Source organism: Schistocerca serialis, chromosome 1 (genome assembly GCF_023864345.2).
Source record: "Schistocerca serialis cubense isolate TAMUIC-IGC-003099 chromosome 1, iqSchSeri2.2, whole genome shotgun sequence".
Taxonomy (NCBI): Eukaryota; Metazoa; Arthropoda; class Insecta; order Orthoptera; family Acrididae; genus Schistocerca; species Schistocerca serialis.
The window spans coordinates 674,004,552-674,021,052 of NC_064638.1; the positions used below are offsets into that span (position 1 = coordinate 674,004,552).

The window sequence follows — 16,501 nt, forward strand, 5'->3', positions numbered from 1 at the left end:
TTTGGACAACTGTTAATTCGGGCATTGCCCATTTGGCAGTCATAAACTGCGTTGAGTAAATCCACCATGCACTGTGTTGATAAGGTGAAACTGATGTAATTTTTTCTGGCCTTCTGGCCATTTTTTACAAGTGATAGTCTATAGACCATTTAATTGTTTTAAAACCATGTCAGATGAAATAAGGGCTAGTATCAGTGATGTACCTTCACTCATGACACAAGTGATTTCAGAGAATGCACATTCATACAGTTCAAAGGCCCATTTATGGAGGCCACCTGGGTTGCCCCTCTGGCACACACTTGTGAGTCACCTAAGAAACAGCATTATTTAAGCAATCGCAAAAGAATGCTTTGCCTATTCTTTAAGCTGTATTACTGTTATCCAGTCTACATGTTCAGTGCTACACACAACCCATATCTTATGTGTTGCTTTATAGAGTACTATGCTCCCTATATTGTGTTTGTTCTTGTTATAACATTTGGGTTATCTTTCCTATATTGGAATTTAATTAATATTTGAAGGGGTGAGTGCCTGACATTAGTTTCCAGATTTTTCTGCATTAGCAATGAGAAGCCTAGTGTCTGCTTTACCTTTGACATACTAAAGTTTCTTTAATATTTGAGGGAGCTAGTGCCTTGCATCTATTTGTTGATTTTTCTGTATTTATTGTTTTCAGTCACTAATCATTATAAGGGCTAGTGCCCGTTTCTAGATAAGGCCATAAATGAATTGCCATATGTAGTTAAAATGGAGGCTCTAAAATTGATACATTAAAAGTTAGTTGTCATCCAAGAAGTTTCCATGATCTGGTAAATGCCTACAATCTCAAGTTACATGTACAAAATCCAACAAGATGATGTCAGACCTAACAAACATTGGCAGATCAAATAATTCCTCAGAACAGGCAAATGGTGCAAGTAACAAACACTACAATCTCAGATCATGACGGACAATTGGTTGAATGTTTCCTCTGAAAAAAATACTGTTAGGATATAGACAGCTGAAGCTAGAAAATTTAAGTAGACTACAAACTTTATTAAAGGGAGAAGACTGGAGGGAAATACACTCAATAAAGAACATACCAGGGAGACAGGAATACTTTTGTTCATTACTAGGTTACTATGTAGGGTGTATCAAAAAGGATGGCACAAACTTACTCGGCTGAAAGTACATGATAATAGAAGCACAAATGTCCCAGTAAACATGGGACTGGAAACGAGCCACTTGAGAGATAATCATGACTGTATGGCTCCACTCCACCACTGACGGCATTGTAACAGCATCTGGTTTCCCCCTTCTGCACTTGAGGCCATCCTATGTTCGCTGTTTACACAACAGAACATTGCCAAGAGGTGGAGTTGGAATCACACCATACATGCAGAACATACAGGATGGATACAGTACACAGTCTCAAAGGGTATCATTCATGTCTCAGGAGTGCCACATGTGCTGTGTTGTAGTTACAATGGAACCATACAATAACAAAGAGTACGCAGATATGTATTTCATGTATGGTAGGGCTAACGGCAATGTACAGGAGGCTGCACGCTTGTACCAAAAACATATCTTGATTGAAGACACCCCGAAAGTCATACATTTACAAGGGTCCATCAGTGCCTGAGAGAGCACAGGTGTTTTGCACATGGCAGAGCAGGAGGTAGGCCTGCTCGCATTGTGCCTGAGGTTCAGGATATGGTGTTGAAAGCAGTACAGCACTCTCCAGGAAACTCAGCAAGAAGAACTACCACACATGTGCCTGTACTAAGCCACAGTAGTGTACAGAGAATTTTACATCACAATTTACTGTACCCTTACCACCTCCAACGAGTCCAATGTCTCAATGATGTGGACTTGTTCCTAGAATGATGTTTTGTCAGTAGCTGCAACAGCAGGCTGTAGTCAACCCTAATTTAGCATGTAACATTTTGTTTACAGATGAAGCAGAATTCACACATGATGGTGTGTTTAACTATCATAATACACATTTGTGGTGTGAAATAAACCCACATGCAGTTCATGAGCCACCATATCAGCAACATTTCTCACTGAATGTATGGTTAGGGGTACCAGGTGATCAACTCACTGGGCCACACATTCTTCCACCACAACTTAATGGATGGAGGTACCTTAGCTTTCTGCAGCATCATCTTCCAGGATTGCTTGAGGATGTTTCTCTTCAGCAACGTCAGAGTATGTGGTGCATGCATGATGGAGCTCTGGCACATTTTGCTGCTTGTGTGAGATGGCACAACACACAGATATGGCCAAAGATGGATAGGTCACAGCAGACCTGTACCTTGGCCTCCAAGAGGTATTCAAAGTACCCTCTGCCACACACCATCAGGTGGTTTGCGCAGTATGGATGTAGATGTAGAATATCACCTGATCTAATTCCTTTGGATTTTTCTGTCTGGGGTCACCTCAAAAGCAAAGTGTGCAGCACACTCATTAACATAGTTGAAGAACTGGAGCAGAGAGTTGTACATGCTTGTCAAGAATTCCAGAATGATCTGGGGGTTTTGGAAAGGATTTGAAATTCATTGCAGTGACAAGCACAGTATTGTATCCAGATGCAAGGATAACACTTTGAACACCTCCTTTAACAGGTACCCCATACGTGAAATGTGAGCTAATTGTGATGTACAACCAAATACTAAAGTCTAAATTTCAAATTAATGTATACTAACTAGAATGATGTTTACAATGACATCAGTGGCAGCTTGGAACCATACAGTCATGATTATCTCACAAGCAGCTCATTTGCAGACCTGTGTTTACTGGGACATTTGTGCTTCTATTATCGTGTACTTTCAACTGTGTAAGTTTGCACCATCCTTTTTTATACACCCTGTATAAATATTGCTTGCCACATTGTAACCAGAAACCTATCTAAGGGAAATACTAAGAGTGGGATCACAGCAGACATTATAAAATCAAGGGATGATCTACGAAATCTGAATAATAAAGAAAACTATACCTAGCACTGGCCCTTATAAGAACAAGAAGAGAGAAAATAGTAGAATAATAAGAGAAACTAAGTCCAGTTTTTATCAAAAAGGAAAAATCAGCATACAGAAATTAGGGCAGAACAACTAGAGAAAGAAGAGAGAAAAATTCTGAGAAAAATACTAGTTCCCAAAAGAGGTGGAGAGAAGTGGATGCGAAGACCTAGGGAAGAATTGTACTGGAACATAAGAACAATATCCGGGGAAATCATACTCAAAAGGGCAAGGTTTGCTGAACATGTAGTTAGGATGAGTATGAACAGAATGACGAAGAGAGTGTGGGAAACAACAGGGAGGACAAAGGGAAAGACAAGAACCAAGTGGGTTGTTGAACTTCTGAAGGACTAATTGGAATTGGGGATCAAGGTCGAAGGAAAGGAAAATTGGAGGATCAAATATACACTGACCAATATGCCGGAGATCAATGACAGAGAAGAATACAGGAAAAGATTAGAGTGTCACTAGTGGAGCCAACAGGAGAAATGGAAACTGAAGATCTCAGAAGAAGAGCGGGAGAGAAGAAGAGAAAGAATGAAGAGGATCTAGGAGAAGAAGAGGAAAATGCAGTCCATAAAGGGGCTACCCATGGTCCTACAGAGGCTGTAACGCAAGAAGAAGAAGAAGAAACGTTTCTAACAAATACTATGTGATCATACAATAAATAGCACAGGAAAGGATCAGATTGAAAAGATAGCAGTAATATAATTTTAGAGAAAGATGGGAAGGGATGTACAGATCCAAATGTCATCAGCACTGTTTTTAATCGACATTATGTTGAAGTAGACCTCCCCAGGCAATATCACCTTGCCAGAGGCACCTTATGTGCCAAGTGGAGAGGCTTGTGTGCTCTTAAGAAGGTGGGAGACTATGCTGGTGGTGGTGTAGCTGCTGGCAGGATCACCCAAGCTGGATTTGCCACAGCAGAGCAGCCAGACAAAGTGTGTCCCACACCATAGGGTAGGGGATGCAGACTCTATAGATTAGGTCATCAACCTCTGTAAGGGAGCTAACCCAAAATAAAAGCCTGGTTCTCCAGGTTGGGGGTTGAGCACAGGATCAATACCCTGCCTTGTGAAAAGCCTATCACTGTGTTTAATTTAATAAGGAATGCCAGTCTGCCCTTGTGAAAATAAATTGTGTCACAGAAAAGGAATATGGATAAACCAGTGCTTAAATTTGGAACATGGAATGTGCATACACCACTGCAGATAAGAGCTATGAATAGTATTGTGGAAGAGATGCTAAGGTATAGAATGGAAGTTGTTGCACTTCACAAAATCGGTTGGTAGGGTAGGGGTGCAATTCATAAACATAAATTCTACCTATATTATTCGGGAAAAGATGAAAGACAGGGGGAGCAAGGAGTTAGGTTTATACTTTCTAAAGATGTGGAAATCTGTTATTGCTTTTACTCTATATAATGAAAGAACGTGCACACTGCATATCAAAGACAAATTTCATAATGTGACAATTGTAAATGCATACGCACCAACAGAATAATCAGATGACGACATGGTAGGTGATTTCTATCATCAGTTACAGTAGGTTTGTGATAAAATACCTAAATATGACTCCAAAATAGTCAACTGTAATGCCAAACTCAGCAAAAAAGACGCTATTAGAGGCATCTTTGGTAAAGAAAGTCTGCACTGTGAAACTAGTAATAACTGTACGCGAGTTGCCAAGTTGTAAACAAGTTGAAGGCATAAAGTACCTGTTTCTCAAGGAAAAATATTTACAAAGGGACCAGAAAAATATCAGGAACAAATGAAGCAAAGCAAATAGACCATGTATTGGTATTGAAGAGGTGGGCATCTGATATGGAAAATGAGCACATTTTCCAAGGAGCTAATTACGATTCTGATCATTATCTAGTGTGAGCCAAAGTGAGTCAGAAACTTGCTATGGCTGCCAAAGAAAATAGCACCAAAGTAAAGAAATGGAATATAGAACAACTGAAGGATGGGTCTACTGTTCAAGAGATAAGAACAGATTGAGTTACAAGCAAAAGATAGTGCAGGGCATATATAAAAAGAATGGAATTCTAATAAAAATAATATTCTGACAACATCACATAAGGAGAATTATAAATGAAGACTGGTATGATGATGAATGCAGACGGTCTGTGGAACAGAAAAAGGGGCAAGACTCAAGTGCTTACAGCAAAATACAAGATCAAATAAGGCATTATATAATGAAAAGAGAATAGACACAGCAAGGTTATGTAGGAGAAAAAAAAAAAAAAAGGTAGTGATAAAGAGAAATACAGAGGAAATGGAAGAGCACTATCAAAGAAATGAGAGCATGAAGTTTTCTAATAAAATTAAAGAAGGAACTCAAGAATATAAACAAAAATATTAGCTCATAGGGCAAAGAAGGAAATTTGCTTACAGATAAATAAGATGTACTGGACAGATGGACAGAATGCTTCAAGGATTTCTGGAGGGAAATCCTATCAGGAGAGTGCAGCCACTCTATTACACTGCAGATCCAGAGAGAGAAGAACCCACATTAGAGGAAGTACAGAAGGTAGTGCACTGTCTAAGAAATCTATAAAGCACCAGGAACTGGTGGAGTAACTGCAGAACTGTTGAAAAATGGGGAAACTGGTCTCCATAACTGAATACACAAACTTATAAAGTTGATGTGGAACCAGGAAAGGAAACCAGAAGAGTGGACCTTAGTGATAATCTACGCTGAATGTAACCTACAGGAGTTCTCTAGTATTGTCTACAACAGACTTGTTTCACATGCAGAAGAGATTCTGGGAGAATATCAGTGTGGACTTTGGTCTGATAGGTCAATGACAGATAAGATATTTTTGCTGCAGCAAATACATGAAAAGGTGTACAAGTATAATATATATTCACTCATAACCTCTACATAGACTTCACACAGGCTTTCAATGGTCTTGAGAGGACAGAAATACTAAATGCTTTCCTACAGCTTGGTATAACACCTAACTATGTTTCAATCATGCAAGCAACATTAGCTGATTCCAAGGCTGCAGTGCAAGTGGATGGAGAACTCAGGAAATGGTTTAGCATTAGTGAAGGAGTCAAGTCAAACAAGTAGATGCCCACTCAACAATTCTTTTTAATCTGATTCTTGAAGCAGCCATTCAAAAGCTTCAAACGTCTGGTTACATAGGCACAAAGTAAACTTTTTTAGGTGTGTATATGCTGATGACATAGGTATTATTAGCAGAAGAAGAGTTTCACTAGAGAGAAAAATAGGTGAGCTGAAAGAAGCCACACCACCTAGAGGCTTTGCTATTAATGAATTGAAGACTAAGTAGAAAAATTTCACCAGGAAGGAACATTTCAACTTGGATGAAATACCAATAACTTGTTTCAATTTTGAACATGTGCAGAATGTTGACTATCTTGGATCTAATACTGATAGATCAGATTCCATGTCAACTGAAATAAAACAGTTCATCCTAGGTGGTAATAGATGCTTTCACACTTTCAAGAAATTGTAATAAGGTTATGACCAGCCCAGCTGTAATTTACAAATGTGAAACTTGCACACCAACATTTATTTATGAGCAGCAGCACAGGATATTTTAAAGCAGGGTTCTGTCCAGTATCTATGGGACAGTTCAGGATAACAATGGTTTCTGGAGATTTAGATCAAACACAGAGCTGGATCACCTTATACAAGAAGCTGACATTATAAGAATAATAAAAAGCATGAGAATAGCCTGGCTTGGAAATGTCCTTAGGATGGATACTGGATGAAAACATAAAAATGTGTTTGAATGGAGGCCAGATGGAATAAGACAAAGAGGAAAGCCACAAAAGCAATTGACAGATGATGCTGAAGAAGATGTAAAATCCCTCAGAGTTACAGGCCAACAGAGAACTGCACTGGAGGGCAGAATGGAGGAAACTTGTTGAAGAGGCTGAGGCCCAGGCAGGATTGTAACGCCATGAGAAAAGGAAGATGTGGAAGTAGTGGAAAAACTCATAAAGCAGTAGTTCCTAAAAATAAAGAAATATGATTAACATCTCCAACATCGCAGAATGTATTTTTCTTCTGTCAGCGAGTGAATCATAGGTGGCAAAAATAATACACTCTCCAAAACCTAAAAACACAGAAGATCTTGATGGAATATTGTTTGTGTAGTAAAGTACAGTGTTAATTGACTAGTGAGACCTCTAGCTGATTTGATTAAGTCAGCTATGGATAATGTGATATTTCCTAAATGTCTGAAAAAGAAGAAGGAATGCAGCACCTGTGCATGTTCATAGGTTAGTGAAGTTTCAAAAGAGAGCTGTTGCATGCATTATAAATCAACCTCTAGACAAACAAACAGAAATAAATTTAGAGAACTTTTTATCTTCACTTCCCCTTCACTATACATATGTGCTACAATTATTTGCTTGAATGCAAACAGCATGGTACTTAAATAGAGACATACATGATTACAATACAAGAAATAGGGATGATTATTATCTACAAAGGAAGTGGCTCAAGTTAACTGAAAAATGTTGTACAACTGTTGGTCACATTTTATACAATAAATTACCTCACAGAATAGAATGCATTGGGAAGACATCAGGTCTCAGAAATAAATTGAAGGGTTATTTAGTCCCTTTACCTCTATATAGTCTAAAAGGATACCAAACTAAATGGTTGAGAGGATATCCTTCTAAACCAGAAGGACATCTGTAAACCAGGAAGCACGAATACACATTATATGTATTTTCTCATTGCTGCCGCCTGCTCTTTTACATTATTCTGAGTGCCCTGGACAGACATGGTGCTACAAAGTGAGACTGACACAGTGTAAGATGTTAAAGATTAGTGGGTACACACTGTACACTGCAGAAGTGAAATGATGAATGTGTAAAATTGTGAAAATGTGAAGATTAGATGTGAATTTTGTGTGATCATCAAATTCTTATCACTCATGTTTTTATCTCATTCAGCTTTTGTTAAGGAAATCTTGGTTTGGTGCTGGGTATTTACCTAAGGATGGTAAATTAAATTTTGACTAAATAATGTGAATATATGGTATGTTATATGTACAAATGTAATTGAAATTGCGTACATCTTGACTACATCTATACAATGCAAATTTTCTACAAATGGATTAATGAATAAATAGATAAAAATAAATAAATTATTGTTAGCACTTTTTTTACTTGATAGTTGTGCTTTCTATACCTGAATAAAATGATTTAGAAATATATAATATGAGAATAGTAAAGCACCTCAAAATATATTTACCTTGTTTGGCCATGTGCCTTCCATAACCGTACACTTTGTACAGTATATTGTAGAAATCTATATTGTATGTTACTGATAAAATAATACCTTCTGTAGTTGACCATAATGATGTGGCCAAACTATAATCTCCAGCATTGATAGCATTCTTTGTTAACTGAGCATACCGATCAATTTGAGCATAACCTTCGCTATCTACCATTCCCTGTGAATATACAAAAATAAAATCATTCTAGCATGAACCATAAATAATTTTATTCATTTGATATTTACATGAAGATAGATCCTCACTCATCAAATGCAGGATGCACTGAGCATGAAACAGGTACCTAAAAAGTTGGAAAAGGACCTAATTTTGTAAAAAGGTTTTCATCAGTCCAACAAATATAAACTACCACCTGACACCTAAATGAGATGACTGCCCATCTTATGTGGAGTGGATGGTGAGAAAAATGGAAGTGACATGATTTGGGCAGAGGGGGAGAAGGGGGGATGACAGTGGGATAGAAAGTGCTTAGGTAAGTTTGTGCTGTGGTAGAAAAAGCAGCTGCACGTTCGCCGAGAGCTAGACTATAAGATCAAGGGATTGTCTGGAGAATCAGCAAGAAGAAAATTGGGTTGTACTGTTTTATTAAGTTCAATGGGAAAATACAAGAGAAATCTACTTTGTCATGGAATGGTCAGTATATAGTTTACAGAATTTGTGAGAGAGTATAAAATAATTAATACATAACAGAGTAAATTCCCAGTTACTGTGAGAAGCTCCGATATGTAACAGAATGAATGTGCCAATGTGACATATGTCTGCTTGTGTCTGTGTATGTGCGGATGGATATGTGTGTGTGCGCGAGTGTATACCTGTCCTTTTTTCCCCCTAAGGTAAGTCTTTCCGCTCCCGGGATTGGAATGACTCCTTACCCTCTCCCTTAAAACCCACATCCTTTTGTCTTTCCCTCTCCTTCCCTCTTTCCTGATGAGGTAACAGTTTGTTGCGAAAGCTTGAATTTTGTGTGTATGTTTGTGTTTGTTTGTGTGTCTTTCGACCTGCCAGCACTTTCGTTTGGTAAGTCACATCATCTGTGAAGATGATGTGACTTACCATATGAAAGTGCTGGCAGGTCGATAGAAACACAAACAAACACATACATACACACAAAATTATAGCTTTTGCAACCAATGGTTGCTTCGTCAGGAAAGAGGGAAGGAGAAGGAGATACGAAAGGATGTGGGTTTTAAGGGAGAGGGTAAGGAGTCATTCCAATCCCGGGAGCGGAAAGACTTACCTTAGGGGGAAAAAAGGACAGGTATACACTCGCACACACACACACATATCCATCCGCACATACACAGACACAAGCAGACATTTGTAAAGGCCTTTAGGGGGAGGTTACAAGGGTAGAAGCCAGAGGGTAGGGAATGTGGTTTGGGGATTTCATAGGGATGAACCCACATCCTTTCGTCTTTCCCTCTCCTTCCCTAAGAGGTTATGAAGGTAACCTCTTAGTTCATCCCTATGAAATCCCCAAACCACCTTCCCTACCTACCCTCTGGCTCCTACCCTTGTAACTGCCCCCGGTGTAAAACCTGTCACATGCAAGCTCCCACCACCACCTACTCCAGTCCTGTAACCCGGAAGGGGTGCATGATCAAAGGCAGAGCCACGTGTGAAAGCACCCACGTGATTTACCAACTAACCTGCCTACACTGTGAAGCTTTCTATGTGGGAATGACCAGCAACAAACTGTCCATTCACATGAATGGACACAGGCAGACAGTGTTTGTTGGTAATGAGGATCACCCTGTGGCTAAACATGCCTTGGTGCACGGCCAGCACATCTTGGCACGGTGTTACACCGTCCGGGTTATCTGGATACTTCCCACTAACACCAACCTGTCAGAACTCCAGAGATGGGAACTTGCCCTTCAATATATCCTCTCTTCTCATTATCTGCCAGGCCTCAACCTCCACTAATTTCAATTTGTTGCCGCTCATACTTCACCTGTCTTTCAACAACATCTTTGCCTCTTTACTTCCGCCTCGACTGACATCTCTGCCCAAACTCTTTGCCTTTACAAATGTCTGCTTGTGTCTGTATATGTGTGGATGGATATGTGTGTGTGTGTGTGTGTGTGTGTGTGTGTGTGTGCGAGTGTATACCCGCCCTTTTTTCCCCCTAAGGTAAGTCTATCCGCTCCCGGGATTGGGATGAGTCCTTACCCTCTCACTTAAAACCCACATCCTTTCGTCTTTCCCTCTCCTTCCCTCTTTCCTGACGAAGCAACCATTGGTTGCAAAAGCTAGAATTTTGTGTGTATGTTTGTGTTTGTTTGTGAGTCCATCGACCTGACAGCGCTTTTGTTTGGTAAGTCTCATCATCTTTGTTTTTAGATATATTTTTCCCACGTGGAATGTTTCCCTCTATTATATATATATATATATATATATTCCCACGTGGAATGTTTCCCTCTATTATATATATATATATATATATATATTCCCACGTGGAATGTTTCCCTCTATTATATATATATATATATATATATATATATAATAGAGGGAAACATTCCACATGGGAAAAAATATATCTAAAAACAAAGATGATGTGACTTACCAAACGAAAGCGCTGGCATGTCGATAGACACACAAACAAACACAAACATACACACAAAATTCTAGCTTTCACAACCAACGGTTGCTCGTCAGGAAAGAGGGAAGGAGAGGGAAAGACGAAAGGATTTGGGTTTTAAGGGAGAGGGTAAGGAGTCATTCCAATCCCAGGAGCGGAAAGACTTACCTTAGGGGGAAAAAAGGACGGGTATACACTCGCGCACACACACATATCCATCCACACATTTCAGACACAAGCAGACATATACAGAGGCAAAGAGTTTGGGCAGAGATGTCAGTCGAGGCAGAAGTGCAGAGGCAAAGATGTTGTTGAATGATAGGTGAGGTATGAGTGGCAGCAACTTGAAATTAGCGAAGATTGAGGCCTGGTGGATAACGGGAAGAGAGGATATATTGAAGAGCAAGTTCCCATCTCCGGAGTTCGGATAGGTTGGTGTAAGTGGGAAGTATCCAGATAACCCGGACGGTGTAACACTGTGCCAAGATGTGTTGGCCGTGCACCAAGGCATGTTTAGCCACAGGGTGGTCCTCGTTACCAACAAACACTGTCTGCCTGTGTCCATTCATGCGAATGGACAGTTTGTTGCTGGTCATTCCCACATAGAATGCATCACAGTGTAGGCAGGTCAGTTGGTAGATCGCGTGGGTGCTTTCACACGTGGCTCTGCCTTTGATCATGTACACCTTCAGGGTTACAGGACTGGAGTAGGTGGTGGTGGGAGGGTGCATGGGACAGGTTTTACACTGGGGGCGGTTACAAGGGTAGGAGCCAGAGGGTAGGGAAGGTGGTTTGGGGATTTCATAGGGATGAACTAAGAGGTTACGAAGGTTAGGTGGACGGCGGAAAGACACTCTTGGTGGAGTGGGGAGAATTTCATGAAGGATGGATCTCATTTCAGGGCAGGATTTGAGGAAGTCGTATCCCTGCTGGAGAGCCACATTCAGAGTCTGATCCAGTCCCGGAAAGAATCCTGTCACAAGTGGGGCACTTTTGTGGTTCTTCTGTGGAATGTTCTGGGTTTGAGAGGATGAGGAAGTGGCTCTGGTTATTTGCTTCTGTACCAGGTCGGGAGGGTAGTTGCGGGATGCGAAAGCTGTTGTCAGGTTGCTGGTGTAATGGTTGAGGGATTCCGGACTGGAGCAGATTCGTTTGCCACGAAGACCTAGGCTGTAGGGAAGGGACCGTTTGATGTGGAATGGGTGGCAGTTGTCATAATGGAGGTACTGTTGCTTGTTGGTGGGTTTGATGTGGACGGATGTGTGAAGCTGGCCATTGGACAGGTGGAGGTCAACATCAAGGGAAGTGGCATGGGATTTGGAGTAGGACCAGGTGAATCTGATGGAACCAAAGGAGTTGAGGTTGGAGATGAAATTCTGGAGTTCTTCTTCACTGTGAGTCCAGATCATGAAGATGTCATCAATAAATCTGTACCAAACATTGGGTTGGCAGGCCTGGGTAACCAAGAAGGCTTCCTCTAAGCGACCCATGAATAGGTTGGCGTACGAAGGGGCCATCCTGGTACCCATGTCTGTTCCCTTTAATTGTTGGTATGTCTGGTCTTCAAAAGTGAAGAAGTTGTGGGTCAGGATGAAGCTGGCTAAGGTAATGAGGAAAGAGGTTTTAGGTAGGGTGGCAGGTGATCAGCGTGAAAGGAAGTGTTCCATCACAGCGAGGCCCTGGACATGCGGGATATTTCTGTATAAGGAAGTCGCATCAATGGTTACAAGGATGGTTTCCAGGGGTAACGGATTGGGTAAGAATTCCAGGCGTTTGAGAAAGTGGTTGGTGTCTTTGATGAAGGATGGGAGACTGCATGTAATGGGTTGAAGGTGTTGATCTACGTAGGCAGAGATATGTTCTGTGGGGGCTTGGTAACCAGCTACAATGGGGCGGCCGGGATGATTGGGTTTGTGAATTTTAGGAAGAAGGTAGAAGGTAGGGGTGCGGGGTGTCAGTGGGGTCAGGAGGTTGATGGAGTCAGGTGAAAGGTTTTGTAGGGGGCCTAAGGTTTTGAGGATTCCTTGAAGCTCCACTTGGACATCAGGAATGGGATTACCTTGGCAAACTTTGTATGTGGTGTTGTCTGGAAGCTGACACAGTCCCTCAGCCACATACTCCCGACGATCAAGTACCACGGTCGTGGAACCCTTGTCCGCCGGAAGAATGACGATGGACCGGTCAGCCTTCAGATCACGGATAGCCTGGGCTTCAGCAGTGGTGATGTTGGGAGTAGTATTAAGGTTTTTTAAGAAGGATTGAGAGGCAAGGCTGGAAGTCAGAAATTCCTGGAAGGTTTGGAGAGGGTGATTTTGAGGAAGAGGAGGTGGGTCCCGCTGTGACGAAGGATGGAACTGTTCCAGGCAGGGTTCAATTTGGATAGTGTCTTGGGGAGTTGGATCATTAGGGGTAGGATTAGGATCATTTTTCTTCGTGGCAAAGTGATACTTCCAGCAGAGAGTACGAGTGTAGGACAGTAAATCTTTGACGAGGGCTGTTTGGTTGAATCTGGGAGTGGGGCTGAAGGTGAGGCCTTTGGATAGGACAGAGGTTTCGGATTGGGAGAGAGGTTTGGAGGAAAGGTTAACTACTGCATTAGGGTGTTGTGGTACCAGATTGTGTTGATTGGAATTTTGAGGTTTTGGAGGGAGTGGAGCTGGAAGTGGGAGATTGAGTAGATGGGAGAGACTGGGTTTGTGTGCAATGATAGGAGGTTGAGGTTTGCTGGAAAGGTTGTGAAGGGTGAGTGAGTTGCCTTTCCGGAGGTGGGAAACCAGGAGATTGGATAGTTTTTTGAGGTGAAGGGTGGCATGCTGTTCTAATTTGTGGTTGGCCTGTAGGAGGATGCTCTGAATAGCCGGTGTGGATGTGGGAGAGGAAAGATTGAGGACTTTTATTAAGGATAGGAGTTGACGGGTGTGTTCATTGGCTGAGTTGATGTGTAGGTTAAGGATTAGGTGGGTGAGGGCAATGGATTGTTCAGTTTGGAACTGGTATAGGGACTGATGGAAAGAAGGGTTGCAGCCAGAGATGGGAACTTTAAGTGTGAGGCCTTTGGGGGTAATGCCAAATGTCAGACAAGCCTGAGAAAATAAAATATGCGAGCGTAATCTGGCTAGAGTGAAGGCATGTTTGCGGAGGGAATGTAAATAAAACTTAATGGGGTCGTTGTGGGGGTGTTGTGAGGGTGACATGGTATTAGAAGGTGGAAAATGTAACATGAGGTTGAAATGAAAATGAAAATAACTGGAGAAAGTTACTGGAGATCTGTTGTGAAAAAAGGCGAAAAAGTGTAGGTTAAAGCTGGGCTATATATATATAAAAAACAAAGATGATGTGACTTACCAAACGAAAGTGCTGGCAGGTCGATAGACACACAAACAAACACAAACATACACACAAAATATATATATTAGCTAGTAGAGTTGAAAATTTCTCTTTTTCCTTTCTAAACTAATTTCTACGTTGAAACCAATGTGATAAAGTATGTCACTTCAGACTGATGGCAATTTAAGTATATTATCTGCTGACAATATGATTTGTTATAGCCTACCACTTACACTGTGAAGCAAAAATTCTTCATTTTACCACAGACACACCAAACACAACCTAACAGCAGAAAATTATACTACAGAACTGCTGCATTAAATATAATCTACAAGCAACAATTTCTATTAAGCAGCTACAACAGATAAAACATGTAGGAGGCATGTCATTCAATTTCTGTGTCTCAACCTGACGCTATGTATGTCACTATCACAGCTCCAGCTGCGTGGTCTAGGGCGCCTTGTCACGGTCCACGTGGCTCCCTCCATCGGAGTTTGAGTCCTCCCTTGGGCATGGGTGCGTGTAACATCCTTAGTTTAAGTTAGTTTAAGTTAGATTAAGTAGTGCGTAAGCTTAGGGACCACTGACCTCAGCAGTTTGGTCCCATAAGATCTTACCACAAATTTCCAAATATTTCACAGCTCCATAAACACAATGTACATGTGCACAGTGATTTCAAGATATCCCCTGCACACAAACAAAGACTACTACTTTGGATCTAGCATATTTTATCAATGTTAAACGATTTTATTTCATTTTATAACTCTTGAATAAAAATCTGTGCATATTGTTTACTGTGTGCTCTGCAGCTATTATCTTTGACATGCTTTTCATGTTATTCTGCACACTTCTAAAAGTTAGTCATTATGTTTTAATAATGTAATAAAGTGTCAGGTATTTGTGGAAACCTTGCATTCCCTGCACCAATATCCCAACAAGTTGTAAGCCCAGTGTAGTGTCCATGATTTGTAAAGTAAAAACTTAATCCCATTTTTTCATAATTTGTGGTAAAATTATAGTTGTGATGGTGGCATGGGAATGGATACAACATTGGCTATCTTCAAGCAAAACCTGAATGGAACTGGAATCATTATTTCATGATATATCTGAATGTAAAATGTGTGACCCTCTTTTGCAGATCTTTTGTTTAAAAATTCAGAAAATTTGTTAGCCACATATACACTGAAAACATTGTAGAATGATGTAAGAAACGTTTTTCTTGTTTAAATCCAGTGGACTGTTGATGTCTAAAAGTGATGGAACAGTTGGCAATCTCAAAACACAGTGATATACTTATGGAACAGCTTTACAAAATAATGAGAAAGATTCTAGATTAGGTTCAAACAACAGAAGCAATTTTCTTTTGAGTTCAAGTAGCAGAAGAACATAATCTGAAATAACTGCAAAACCATATTGTCTGATCAAATAACATTGGGAGTGGATAGCAGATGGATGGTTACCAAAATAACATGTAAGCTGCAATTCTCCCTTTCGGTGTTTTGTGTAAGAAATTACAGTTTCTTGCTGTGAATCAATTACGATGTCCTATGATTCCCACAAAGAAAGTTGGTGTGTGGATAATGCCACAACAACAGGGGAAGTTGACGGCTGCTACCACCCCTCCCACCCTCCTTCCCCACTCTCGAAAAATCATGCCCTGCAACACAGACACACGTATTTATAAAGTATTAACTTGATCAGGGTGTACAGGGTATCCCATTTATCTTGCCCACCATAAATAACTGTTTGTTCTGATGCAGATTACAAAATGTTTCAATCAAATGTTCTTTAGCCATCAGGGGGACATCAGTCAGCATGACTGCCTTTGTTGTAGTTTTGTTTTTTTACAAAGATATGAACAGTAGTATGACATTTTTAAATGGCACCCTGTATTTTTTATTCAGTAATTCATGTCCTCTCCTAAAGACCTATTCAAAAATGTATCACAGAGTACCATTCACTGAAACACAACATTATATCACAGAGTACCATTCATTGAAACACAACATTATTAATTACATAACACAACACTGACTTTGAGCCCAGGATCACAATCGCATCCACTTGCTGGAGTTGTCTTGTCTGAAAACAAATGAAAACCAAGTAAAAACATAACACAAAATTGACTTTGACTCTCCTGTACCACTGCCCAGGAGTAGAACATTCAAAGGTGCACAGAGTGGTGACCCTGGACACCGATACACTGGTGCACTCATTGAATGAAAGAAATATTTACTGCTTCCAGTGTTGCCTGCTGAAGAGAATTACAAACAAGCATGATACTTTCCTGCATGTCCTCTGGAGTTG

At 40.6% G+C, this 16,501-nt stretch overlaps 1 protein-coding gene across 1 annotated transcript in view; it reads right to left on the bottom strand.

Moving 5' to 3' along the window:
* LOC126423201 (retinoid-inducible serine carboxypeptidase-like) overlaps positions 1-16,501 on the bottom strand; it is a 123,037-nt gene that overhangs the window by 75,757 nt on the left and 30,779 nt on the right. The window contains exon 6 of the mRNA XM_050087248.1: positions 8,244-8,445. Coding sequence (XP_049943205.1) covers positions 8,244-8,445 — 202 coding nt within the window. The remainder of the gene's footprint in view (positions 1-8,243; positions 8,446-16,501) is intronic.